General features: G+C 31.1%; 1 protein-coding gene across 46 annotated transcripts in view; it reads right to left on the bottom strand.

Annotated features, from left to right (window-relative positions):
• LOC127738024 (centrosomal protein of 63 kDa-like) overlaps window positions 1-13,796 on the bottom strand; it is a 50,631-nt gene that overhangs the window by 32,178 nt on the left and 4,657 nt on the right. For 4 of the 46 annotated variants that reach the window (XM_052249029.1, XM_052249030.1, XM_052249028.1 and 1 more), the window contains exons 2-4: window positions 12,701-12,806; window positions 7,442-7,631; window positions 1,289-1,384 (exon numbers count right to left, since the gene is read on the bottom strand). In XM_052249029.1, coding sequence (XP_052104989.1) covers window positions 1,289-1,384; window positions 7,442-7,631; window positions 12,701-12,747 — 333 coding nt within the window. In that variant the 5' untranslated portion in view covers window positions 12,748-12,806. The other 42 variants (XM_052249031.1, XM_052249035.1, XM_052249034.1 and 39 more) reach the window with 42 other exon arrangements.

The following is a 13,796-nucleotide window of genomic DNA, read 5'->3' as shown; positions in this document are numbered from 1 at the left end:
GGAAAAATGAAAATAAATATTTTCAAAATTTTGCTATGGATACTGTATTTTGGTCATAAAAAAGCTGTCCAAATTTCATAAAATTCCATGCAAGTTTGACAAAGTTATTGATGTCTGAAAAAACTGTAAGCACAGACTGAACCTTAATGTTGACGACGCAGACGTCAACACCGATGACGGAATCTAGGATTGCTTTGTCTCGCTTTCACGAAATAAATTTTGCAGGCTCGACAAAAATGGAAATAAGATCACATCAGTGTTTAAAGTTCCATTATTTACCATGTTGTTAGCCATTCACAATGTTTTGGTGAATGCACATGAAAATATTACCAAGAATGCAGCCAATTGGTCTGTTAAATTTGAATTTTATCCAGAGCTATTTATAAACTGGTGAAATAGCTTGCTTTATATAAAATAAGGAGATATGGTATAATTTTCAAAATAAAAACCCATTAGTCTGATTTATGACAAAACAATTTACCTCAGATTTATCTGTTTCACCTCAATGGAGTATCAACTCTACTAAATCAATAAAATACTACAATCTATATATATAGCCGATAGCCCAACAAGACTGGTGAACACAGAATTTATTCATATAACACACAGTATTTGTAATTATCAATACAAAATATAATTCATAATTTCACAATTTATGTACATAAAAATCAAAAATAACCTTATGATAATGTGTGTTCAAGAAATACTTTGCTCTGTCATCAACGATCCCGCCGGCCAGGAAAAACCAACAAAAACGAGTTAACTCGGTCAAACTACATTTAAAATGCCTTCAAATAATTACATTTGAATTAAAGTGGAAAATGTCGGAAACCTGTGTCCAGAACCAAAATGTTCGGAAGATCGTCTCGAGAGTTATACTTGACAGTATGAAAAAAAATAAAATGTTTGTGTATTTGAATACATATGAAGTTAGTATGCAGGCAAATAAAATACCTGTTTAATAACACAATATAGTATGTAAAATGGTATTTAATTATAAATAATATTGAACTTTATTTCACTGTTGTCCAGTCTGATGTTTGGCTAGAAGTGACCAACAAGGGAAAATATTCCCACTTAATCTCCATATCACGTGATATTAGATACTTATACATGTAAGAAGTACACGTATTAATATTATTCACTAGTACCGTTAATACAGTAATTTCCCACTATACTATCGAACCGTGGGAAATTATAATTTCAATGAATGACAATTTTTTTTTTCTTGTTTAAAAATTTATACGCTCATTTGATGAACTTATGTCTTCTATTTTTTAAAACAAACCTCAGACTTGAGAGTTGACAGCTGAGCTTCATAACAACTAACTAACTCCCTGTGAGATTTCTCCATAGTTTCTAACTGCTGTCTTAAATGTCCAATCTGCAATACACAATTTTTAACTCATATTTTTTCTCTCTGATTTCTTACTGCTAAAAATAAATGTTATATTACTATAAACTTCAATTGACAACAACTATTGCCCTATCTTCATGTTTCTGTTTCCCGTTAATTTTGAAAAAAAAACTGATTGAATTAAAGATTGTCTATAAAACATGTATGCCTGATTAAACAGAAAAATATGCAAAAATAGTTACAGCTCAGTGTTTCTAAAATATTTATATAGAACTAATCACCAAGTTTCAAGGAAACAGTCCTTAGCCCAAAACTACAGAGAAATTGCTCAAGAGAATAACATAGTTTAGTGTGCATCATACTATGCTAAACTGTGTACATAAGAGGATTATTGTGATGCAATACAACTGTTTAATTATATAAGAAATAAACATTTTAACTTAATCTTAAATGAAATGTACAATAATACAAAAGAGCAGTATAGAAATTAAATATCAAAGATCTGAGAATTGACTTTTTCACAAAACTAAACCATAGTCACTTAAGTTTGAAATGTAGGTTATTTTGCCCAAATATTGCTGAATAGCTATAGTGTTATACTATACACATGATAAAAGAAGTCATGATCAGCTGAGAAGAAAAGCCATTAATATTATTTTGTACCAAAGGACTTTTGTAAGTACATGAGTGTATAATCAAACCAACACTAGATAATTTTATTGTCTATTCCTACTTATAGATGTTGTGTATGAAATGATCTAACAAGAGTTTTCAATACAAAGTGAACTTTAAATCTGAATCATCAAAAATAGTTTAAAACAAATCAAATTTAGTAGCATTTCATTCCAGTTCTAGCACTACACAGAATTCTCAAGAACTGTTCTTTGCACATACTTTATTGTCCGTTTTTGAAAGTAGAGTTCTACATAATCTACTATTTTAAAATCAATATTCTACTATCCTTGACAGATATAATTAAAACTACTTTAAAAACTTTCTAACCAAGTCAAACTAATACAAAATTTCCAAATATATTATTGTTACCTTCAAGACAGACCTAGGAATTTTACTCTAAATTATGAAAAATATAAATGAATAAACTGGTTAAGAATTAATTCATCGATTTCTTGTCCAATTGTATTGGAAGAAGCACTATGGAACATGCATATTTTATTTTATATTAGTCTACATTTCATACCTCAAATTAGAGTTTTAGACTCAGTGTGCTACCCATAATTCAAACAAAAAATACTCAGTTGTGATCAATATGACGTAAAATGGGAATACCCTGTATATTTTCATTACATTTCTGTTTTGATACTTCTTGACAATAATCCCCATTGTGTAGTTGTTAAGCATGAAAACTTATCTGAAGTGTTTTACATTTCTCATGATAGAAAGTTTTAATCAGTCATACTTAAATTAGGTTTCACCGTCTGTTATAGGCTAAAAACCAAAGCATTTAGTAAATAGTTTGTAAAACCTTGAATATATATTTGCTAAGAGTTTCCTAACATTTTTTTAGAGCTTAGAATGAAACAAATTGATTCGTCTAAACACCTTGAATTTCTTATGTTTCTTTAAATTTATCATAGAAATTATTACTCTTATCTCATTAGATATGAAAAAATTTCTCCATTCAGTGGAAACTCACATGCAGATTTAAAAAATGTCGACTAAAAACACTGGTGTGGTTATCTTAGTCATTTTCAGGCGTGAATTATTCAATTTCAGAAAAATACCATATTAAGATACAGAAAAATGTTCAGTGAAAATTGAAAAATGCATACCTTTTTCTGGTAATTAAATAATGACATCAAATAATTTGTATACCGGTAATAGGTACACCTTTTGGAAACTAGCATACATATTTTGGCCCTCTTTCATGGGTCAAACCCTCCTAATATTATATATTATGTGTACCTCTTTATGTTTCTGGTCTATAGTAGCCCTATGTAACATGGTTTCTCTGTCCTTTATGTCCATCCTATCTTACCTCTTTATGTTTCTGGTCTATAGTAGCCCTATGTAACATGGTTTCTCTGTCCTTTATGTCCATCCTATCTTACCTCTTTATGTTTCTGGTCTATAGTAGCCCTATGTAACATGGTTTCTCTGTCCTTTATGTCCATCCTATCTTACCTCTTTATGTTTCTGGTCTATAGTAGCCCTATGTAACATAGTTTCTTTGTCCTTTATGTCCATCCTATCTTACCTCTTTATGTTTCTGGTCTATAGTAGCCCTATGTAACATGGTTTCTCTGTCCTTTATGTCCATCCTATCTTACCTCTTTATGTTTCTGGTCTATAGTAGCCCTATGTAACATAGTTTCTTTGTCCTTTATGTCCATCCTATCTTACCTCTTTATGTTTCTGGTCTATAGTAGCCCTATGTAACATGGTTTCTCTGTCCTTTATGTCCATCCTATCTTACCTCTTTATGTTTCTGGTCTATAGTAGCCCTATGTAACATGGTTTCTTTGTCCTTTATGTCCATCCTATCTTACCTCTTTATGTTTCTGGTCTATAGGAGCCCTATGTAACATGGTTTCTTTGTCCTTTATGTCCATCCTATCTTACCTCTTTATGTTTCTGGTCTATAGTAGCCCTATGTAACATAGTTTCTTTGTCCTTTATGTCCATCCTATCTTACCTCTTTATGATTCTGGTCTATAGTAGCCCTATGTAACATGGTTTCTTTGTCCTTTATGTCCATCCTATCTTACCTCTTTATGTTTCTGGTCTATAGTAGCCCTATGTAACATAGTTTCTTTGTCCTTTATGTCCATCCTATCTTACCTCTTTATGATTCTGGTCTATAGTAGCCCTATGTAACATGGTTTCTTTGTCCTTTATGTCCATCCTATCTTACCTCTTTATGATTCTGGTCTATAGTTGCCCTATGTAACATAGTTTCTTTGTCCTTTATGTCCATCCTATCTTACCTCTTTATGATTCTGGTCTATAGTAGCCCTATGTAACATAGTTTCTTTGTCCTTTATGTCCATCCTATCTTACCTCTTTATGATTCTGGTCTATAGTAGCCCTATGTAACATAGTTTCTTTGTCCTTTATGTTCATCCTATCTTACCTCTTTATGTTTCTGGTCTATAGTAGCCCTATGTAACATGGTTTCTCTGTCCTTTATGTCCATCCTATCTTACCTCTTTATGTTTCTGGTCTATAGTAGCCCTATGTAACATGGTTTCTTTGTCCTTTATGTCCATCCTATCTTACCTCTTTATGTTTCTGGTCTATAGTAGCCCTATGTAACATGGTTTCTCTGTCCTTTATGTCCATCCTATCTTACCTCTTTATGTTTCTGGTCTATAGTAGCCCTATGTAACATGGTTTCTCTGTCCTTTATGTCCATCCTATCTTACCTCTTTATGTTTCTGGTCTATAGTAGCCCTATGTAACATGGTTTCTCTGTCCTTTATGTCCATCCTATCTTACCTCTTTATGTTTCTGGTCTATAGTAGCCCTATGTAACATGGTTTCTCTGTCCTTTATGTCCATCCTATCTTACCTCTTTATGTTTCTGGTCTATAGTAGCCCTATGTAACATAGTTTCTTTGTCCTTTATGTCCATCCTATCTTACCTCTTTATGTTTCTGGTCTATAGTAGCCCTATGTAACATGGTTTCTCTGTCCTTTATGTCCATCCTATCTTACCTCTTTATGTTTCTGGTCTATAGTAGCCCTATGTAACATAGTTTCTTTGTCCTTTATGTCCATCCTATCTTACCTCTTTATGTTTCTGGTCTATAGTAGCCCTATGTAACATGGTTTCTCTGTCCTTTATGTCCATCCTATCTTACCTCTTTATGTTTCTGGTCTATAGTAGCCCTATGTAACATGGTTTCTTTGTCCTTTATGTCCATCCTATCTTACCTCTTTATGTTTCTGGTCTATAGGAGCCCTATGTAACATGGTTTCTTTGTCCTTTATGTCCATCCTATCTTACCTCTTTATGTTTCTGGTCTATAGTAGCCCTATGTAACATAGTTTCTTTGTCCTTTATGTCCATCCTATCTTACCTCTTTATGATTCTGGTCTATAGTAGCCCTATGTAACATGGTTTCTTTGTCCTTTATGTCCATCCTATCTTACCTCTTTATGTTTCTGGTCTATAGTAGCCCTATGTAACATAGTTTCTTTGTCCTTTATGTCCATCCTATCTTACCTCTTTATGATTCTGGTCTATAGTAGCCCTATGTAACATGGTTTCTTTGTCCTTTATGTCCATCCTATCTTACCTCTTTATGATTCTGGTCTATAGTTGCCCTATGTAACATAGTTTCTTTGTCCTTTATGTCCATCCTATCTTACCTCTTTATGATTCTGGTCTATAGTAGCCCTATGTAACATAGTTTCTTTGTCCTTTATGTCCATCCTATCTTACCTCTTTATGATTCTGGTCTATAGTAGCCCTATGTAACATAGTTTCTTTGTCCTTTATGTTCATCCTATCTTACCTCTTTATGTTTCTGGTCTATAGTAGCCCTATGTAACATGGTTTCTCTGTCCTTTATGTCCATCCTATCTTACCTCTTTATGTTTCTGGTCTATAGTAGCCCTATGTAACATGGTTTCTTTGTCCTTTATGTCCATCCTATCTTACCTCTTTATGTTTCTGGTCTATAGGAGCCCTATGTAACATGGTTTCTTTGTCCTTTATGTCCATCCTATCTTACCTCTTTATGTTTCTGGTCTATAGTAGCCCTATGTAACATAGTTTCTTTGTCCTTTATGTCCATCCTATCTTACCTCTTTATGATTCTGGTCTATAGTAGCCCTATGTAACATGGTTTCTTTGTCCTTTATGTCCATCCTATCTTACCTCTTTATGTTTCTGGTCTATAGTAGCCCTATGTAACATAGTTTCTTTGTCCTTTATGTCCATCCTATCTTACCTCTTTATGTTTCTGGTCTATAGTAGCACTATGTAACATGGTTTCTTTGTCCTTTATGTCCATCCTATCTTACCTCTTTATGATTCTGGTCTATAGTAGCCCTATGTAACATGGTTTCTTTGTCCTTTATGTCCATCCTATCTTACCTCTTTATGTTTCTAGTCTATAGTAGCCCTATGTAACATGGTTTCTCTGTCCTTTATGTCCATCCTATCTTACCTCTTTATGATTCTGGTCTATAGTAGCCCTATGTAACATGGTTTCTTTGTACTTTATGTCCATCCTATCTTACCTCTTTATGTTTCTAGTCTATAGTAGCCCTATGTAACATGGTTTCTCTGTCCTTTATGTCCATCCTATCTTACCTCTTTATGTTTCTGGTCTATAGTAGCCCTATGTAACATGGTTTCTCTGTCCTTTATGTCCATCCTATCTTACCTCTTTATGATTCTGGTCTATAGTAGCCCTATGTAACATGGTTTCTTTGTACTTTATGTCCATCCTATCTTACCTCTTTATGTTTCTGGTCTATAGTAGCCCTATGTAACATGGTTTCTCTGTCCTTTATGTCCATCCTATCTTACCTCTTTATGTTTCTGGTCTATAGTAGCCCTATGTAACATGGTTTCTCTGTCCTTTATGTCCATCCTATCTTACCTCTTTATGTTTCTGGTCTATAGTAGCCCTATGTAACATGGTTTCTCTGTCCTTTATGTCCATCCTATCTTACCTCTTTATGTTTCTGGTCTATAGTAGCCCTATGTAACATGGTTTCTTTGTCCTTTATGTCCATCCTATCTTACCTCTTTATGTTTCTGGTCTATAGTAGCACTATGTAACATGGTTTCTCTGTCCTTTATGTCCATCCTATCTTACCTCTTTATGATTCTGGTCTATAGTAGCCCTATGTAACATAGTTTCTTTGTCCTTTATGTCCATCCTATCTTACCTCTTTATGATTCTGGTCTATAGTAGCCCTATGTAACATGGTTTCTTTGTCCTTTATGTCCATCCTATCTTACCTCTTTATGTTTCTGGTCTATAGTAGCCCTATGTAACATGGTTTCTTTGTCCTTTATGTCCATCCTATCTTACCTCTTTATGTTTCTGGTCTATAGTTGCCCTATGTAACATAGTTTCTTTGTCCTTTATGTCCATCCTATCTTACCTCTTTATGTTTCTGGTCTATAGTAGCCCTATGTAACATAGTTTCTTTGTCCTTTATGTCCATCCTATCTTGTAGACTTTGAATTTGATGCTCCCAATCTCTCTTTTTACCTGACATCATATCATCAATATGATGCATCAATTCCTGAAGCTCAGATTCACAGCTAGATGTCAATACACCTTTGGGTAATCTGTAATAGGAAGCATTTATTTCATTTTGAATGATTTTATTGTATGGATACCCTTCTTTAACAAGTTTTATGTTTCAGATCATTGTTGTCAATATGCAAAATAAAATACACATACACTATTCCAGCTTGAATCCTGGGACAGGAGAGTGCTTTCATTTACTAAGCAAATATTATCTGTAGGAACTATATAAATGGCGAAATTATATTTATTTTCTCATTTGACCTATGTCTATGTAAACTGAACAAATTTGTAAATCAACTTTCTCATATAAACCAATCTTATCTTAATTTTTTTAAAGTAATATCAAAAGCAGGAGTGTATGTGTAATATTATGTAGCACTGGAAGTAAACAATTAGATTTGGGTATTGTTTTTTATGTAGACTTATAAAAGAAAAAATGTTTGTTATAGAAATTAGCATCTTCTGTCATAAGCTAATATCTGTTACAGGAAAATTTAATATACATCCTTCATTTGTCGTAAGGAGCTATGCACTTTATGTATCATTAATAATGCATTCCAAGGACAAAAACTGGATAGCACAAAATAAATTAGACTAAAAGAAAAAAATAATTCTAGTTCCCAACTCACAACCACAAAACAAATACTTTTTCTTGAATATGTGCGAACACTTTGCCATTCGATGCTTAGCTTACAAATATCAATCAAATTCAGACAATTCTTCATAAATAAATCAGATCTGTGTTAAAATTATTCACCATAAAACAAACTGTTCAATCAGTAGTAACACGGAAAAAGGGTCCTTAAAATGATGATTTTCATGTAATTTTTCCATTTCAAGGGCAATAACTCTTATGAACCCAAGCATACAATTTTTTACCCAAAAAAACCAGTGCACAAAAAAATGATCAGATAACTAGACTAAACTGTCTTGCAGATAAGCTAACATTGGTAAACCTATGTCCTTCTTCTCTCTGTATGGTTATTGAAATATGTTTGTGTTGATACAACCCACCCCAGGTAAACCTTTACTGTATTATTTACAGTGTCAAAATCTTAAGCATTATAATAAGGATTACAATAATTACGGACACTTTAAAGAAGACAGCTCAAAAATACAATACAATTTTTTTCTCATAAAATTTTATAATGAAACTACAATCATAAACAAAAATCTAACCTTTCTAGTTTTCTTTAAAATTCTCAGTCAGCAATATATTCATTATTTAAAATGTAATCTTTCTTTAATACACCAGCTTTATAACTCAAGGACTATAATTCCTTAATGTGTTAAACAGTTTATTTTGCAAAATGTAACAGAGATTTGATTCTTTTCTTTGTTAATCCACTACAGCTGTAATTTAAAAATACTACCATCTAATTCATGCTTCTTATAATTGCAAAATTTATTTTATATGTCTAATCCAGCAGTCATGATATGACATGCAAAAAGTAGTCTGACCTTAGACTGTGTCTTTATTTCAATGTCAAACTGAAATTTAATCTAACTGTTAAAATGTTCTGAAGAGAAAATATCTAAATACCACGATTTGCATGAAATGTCATAAAATAACTTATTATTAATAAAACCTTCAATCCAAGTGATAATTCCATGTTAAGTATTCTTAAAGCCTCGGAACACAACAATTCACTCCACAAAAGGTTATACTAAATTAAAATCATACTACCAGCAGCATTACTTATTCTATGTGCAAATATAACTACAAAGTATATAAAACCATACTAAATACTATGTACTTATTTTACAAGCACTTTATAATCTGTGGAAAGGGATCATTCCAACAGTAATATCCATAAAATAAACAGACTCACTGATTTTAATGTACTATAACAAACTTTAGAGACATTAATATTTTGTTTTTATTTACAATATCATTTATTTACATTACTGAATTTTTAGTTTCAAAATATTGACAAAGATTAAAAATTGTTACACTAACATAGAGGCTTATATAATAAAATCTTAAAAGTAGTGAACATACCAACAGACTAAGAAATTTTTTGGACATAAATTGCAGTTTTGAAATCAACCATAAGATTTCATAGTTTTTGCATTATGCTCAATTGTTAAAAGACTCAATTCAAAGATACATGAATAACAATGCAATTTTTATATTCATTGGACTGAAATGCAACTGAGAAAGGCTTTTATAGAAACTAGTGCATCTTACTTTTATTAGGATTTTAAAAATATTGTTTCATACTACATATAACCTTAAAATTAATTATGATTTTCTAAATTTTGCAAATTGTTTTCAAACTTTGAAATTGGAATAAATGAATGTTGTTTGCCTTCAGCCAAGCAAATGTACTACCTAGCCAAATATGTGACACCAGGTCATGTGACTGTCACATGATACTTACTTTTCTCTCAGTTCATCAGCCATGATCACTATAATCTATAGTAAATCTGCGATCTGAAGATTTTAGAGGTTTTATTAAGTACATTGAAACAGAATTGCTACTCTACAGTGACAATAAACTCTAAGAATATTTTGGAGCATTATTTTGCTTATTCAGTGTCCTCTTGTCGTGACTGAAGGGACAGATAAAGGAACTAGAAAGCAATAAAAAAGTATATTAGGGGAAACTTGACACATTGAAATTTCTTGCCTGCTTTACTGATTTGCCATCTCTATGTCTCACCTTCCTGCGACATTTAGTATAGGACAAAAAATGAAATTGGATACATCAGACAACTTTCCAAATAATGGACATGGAAGGAACAGTATATATATATCTCCTTTAGTTACCATCAGAAGTGTCTATCAAGGTCTTTATGAAAAATTTTAAAATGCCTTTTTTAAATCATCCCTAATGAGTTAAAATTATATAAAACTAAAAAGTTTAAATACATGTTGTACAAAAAGCTATCAGAAAATAATGAAAAGTGAAAACTAAAGTGTCTATCTGACAGGAAAGAGATTTGCAATTATGTAACATTTTCAATGTATTTATCTATAAAGCTCCACTCTATTACTGAATAGTCAAATTTTAAATGTTTTAGTTACAAGCTGAACCATTGATTTGCCACCAAAACAAATTTAACTTATACATGTAGTTGATGACATTTTTGTTTGTTTAATTCTTTTTTTGTAATACTGGAGTAATAAAATTACACTTACTCTGAAAACTAAAATTAAACTAGAGTTTTAGCCATTGATATTATAATGCAATTACAAAATTATCAAATCTCTCACTTTAATGTTATGTGTTCACACCATATTTCTGGGTGGGGATTACAGCACACAATTTACCTTAATAAATTAAGTCTGCTTTACTCGACAACACTGAAATGCAATATTTAATTAAGTGTAACATATTAATTTTTCTTTATAGAACTTTCTAAGTTATTATAAATGATAGAGAGAAATATATTGTTAAAGCACATAATTTTTCCTCCCATAATTTAAACAAGCAGTAAAACATTATACTTCATTAGTATAAAGAGAAAATCTGAACAAAGAGTATGTGTTACAGTGCACAATAGTAAAACATATTTTGCATGTGAACAAAAGATCAATTGTACTTGAATCAAACATTGTCTTTACTGTACTGTGGAAAGATGTGACATACCATCATTGTTGTAACAAAGGACAGGTGATTGTTTAGGATATCATACAGTATTTGAAATGTTTGATAAAGGAATGATTCATAACTCTGTAAATGATTCCAAAGAGATTTTCTTGCATATCTTGGTCTCTCTTTTTTTTTTTCATCAAAAAGGATTATTTTATCAAGAGAAACATACAAACATGTAAAATGTAAAATAAAGGGAATAAAGACCTATCCATTTCCAATAACTTAAAATTCTATTAGAAAAAGTTGAAAGTTATAGAGACGAAAAGAGCTATACAAGTGCAAATGAATTATTAAGAAATTAAACACGAATTTTGATGATACAATTTTTATAATTATGTGACCATTTCATTCAATAAAATTGTAAAGGGTTATGGGAACCCTATATCTTGCATGAGACTGCAAATATCAGTAAAATATGAAAAAAACAAAAAAAAATAAAACTTTATCTTCAGATGTCATTTCCCAATCATCAAGAAGTTTTTGTCCAAGTTTGATGAATTTAATGAAGATAGGACAAAGTCATTGACGTCTAAAAAATTTAACTGCAAGTATATGTAACTGAAAAAAACTAAGTCCATCTATCAGTTAAATACAGGGAAATGAAAAAAACATATTTGCAAATTTTGCATAAGATGTTATTACTTTAATTCACAAAAAGCTTCTGTTCATGTTTCATAAAATTCTTGAAAGGTTTGAGAAAGTAATTGATATCTTACCAAAACTTTTATCACAGACTGAACCTAAATGTTGCAGACAAAATGTAGAGTCCCTACCCAGCGACTTAGGTGGCAGGCTCAACAAATTGACAATAAGGCTATTTTGGCAATTAATTTTCATTTTTGCAATAATCAAATATCAAACTCATTAAAGAAACAACAGAATATTTCAAGAAAAGATTTCATACCTTAGAAGATACACATGAATGTGTTCATATTTTCTAGTCCAATATCTATGTAAAAATTTAAATAAAACAAAGAAAATCAGAGGATTTTTAAAATCTGCAATATTGCCGTTAATTAATTAATCCTTGATTCGTTTCTTGCCTTTATCACTCATAAAAAGTTCAACATTCCTTTATTTTCTGAACAGCACTTCACCTTATATAATGAACTAAAGGATGTGGGGTAAAGCTAAATGTAACAACAACCAAACGGCACATAAAGTCAAGTACATCTTATTAATACAAATACAATAATCTTGTGTTCTTGTATACCGAGTCTACTGACTATGAAAGTTCCATAGTTTTTAAAGAAACAAGATCTACATTGAAACATGCATATTTTCTTCATCCAATATCATCATGATTCTTAAACATTCCCATCTTCATAACTTAATATTTTATTCTAATGCACTGGGTCAGTAAGAAGAGGAAACACAGTCACAACTCTACACAAGAATTAAGAAAAAATAGTACCTATACTGGAAGCAAAGAAGACTTTCTTTTCAGAATCTTATAGTTTAAAGGTACAAAGAAACATGCACACTAAGCTTAAAACTTATTTTACCTATTATCTTTTTGTAGTTGCTGCCATAAGTCTGTGATTTTCTCCATAATACTTAATTCAAATATGGAATCATCAGTCAACTGGGCTTTTATAAAGTCACGAAAACCTATTACAAAAAGAATAATTATAATAATAGAAATGGTAGAACTTCTTCTACTGTACATGTATATAGATATCTGATCATCAATGATTACATTTTGTCTGTTCAAATAAGTACTAAAAACAAGGCTACGGAAATATTTCATTAAAATCTTAGAACTGACATTTTCCTCATTTCTTCTACAGAACAAATTTTGTAAGAAATTAAAACCATTTCAATAAAAAGAGATTCAAGATATTCTTAATTTGAAACACCCAAAAAACCACCAAAAACACACAAGATAAGAATTGCTTGTTTAGACATATTTTCTATTCATGAACATACACTTATCTAAATTTTACCTTTATTTATCTCAATGACACCCCAACTGAAAGAAGCAATGATGTTTACAATACTGTAACATGTATTTGGCAGAGAGTGGAATTTTGACCATTAAACAATGAGAATTTTTGATATTATATATATTTTTTTGCTATTCTAACTTGTACTTAAATTTTAAAAGATAATATTTAAACATGTTTATCTCCTCTATAAACACATACATGTAACTGTCAAAATACTTAAGATGGTTTTCACTTCCAAAATTTATACAGTACTCTCATGTTGATACAAAACTTAGTTTGGATCAAATACTAATTATATTTTGAAAACTTTATTACTGTTCCACTAAAATAGAACGCTGTATCCAAGAAAGGCATTATGAAAGTTAGGCATCCATTCATTAAAGCCATTTGAACATATCTCATGTGTTTTCCTTTGGAGGTCTTGTCTTAGGCATCTAACCATTATAATATGAGCTGCGTTGGATAGAAATTGGCCTTATGCAAGTGTACATATACATGTACATGGATAACACTATGATTGATTTTGGAACATTCAAATACGAATTAAAAGATGCATTTTGTCTGTTTTGTAAGGTTCTTTTAACAACTCAATTTTCAAACAGTTACAGACTTCCAGTAGAGATTTTTCAACCCAATATAGGTTAAACAGATG

The sequence above is a fragment of the Mytilus californianus genome, unplaced genomic scaffold, assembly GCF_021869535.1.
Source record: "Mytilus californianus isolate M0D057914Y unplaced genomic scaffold, xbMytCali1.0.p SCAF_4, whole genome shotgun sequence".
Taxonomy (NCBI): Eukaryota; Metazoa; Mollusca; class Bivalvia; order Mytilida; family Mytilidae; genus Mytilus; species Mytilus californianus.
This window is presented reverse-complemented; position numbering and strand designations above follow the sequence as displayed.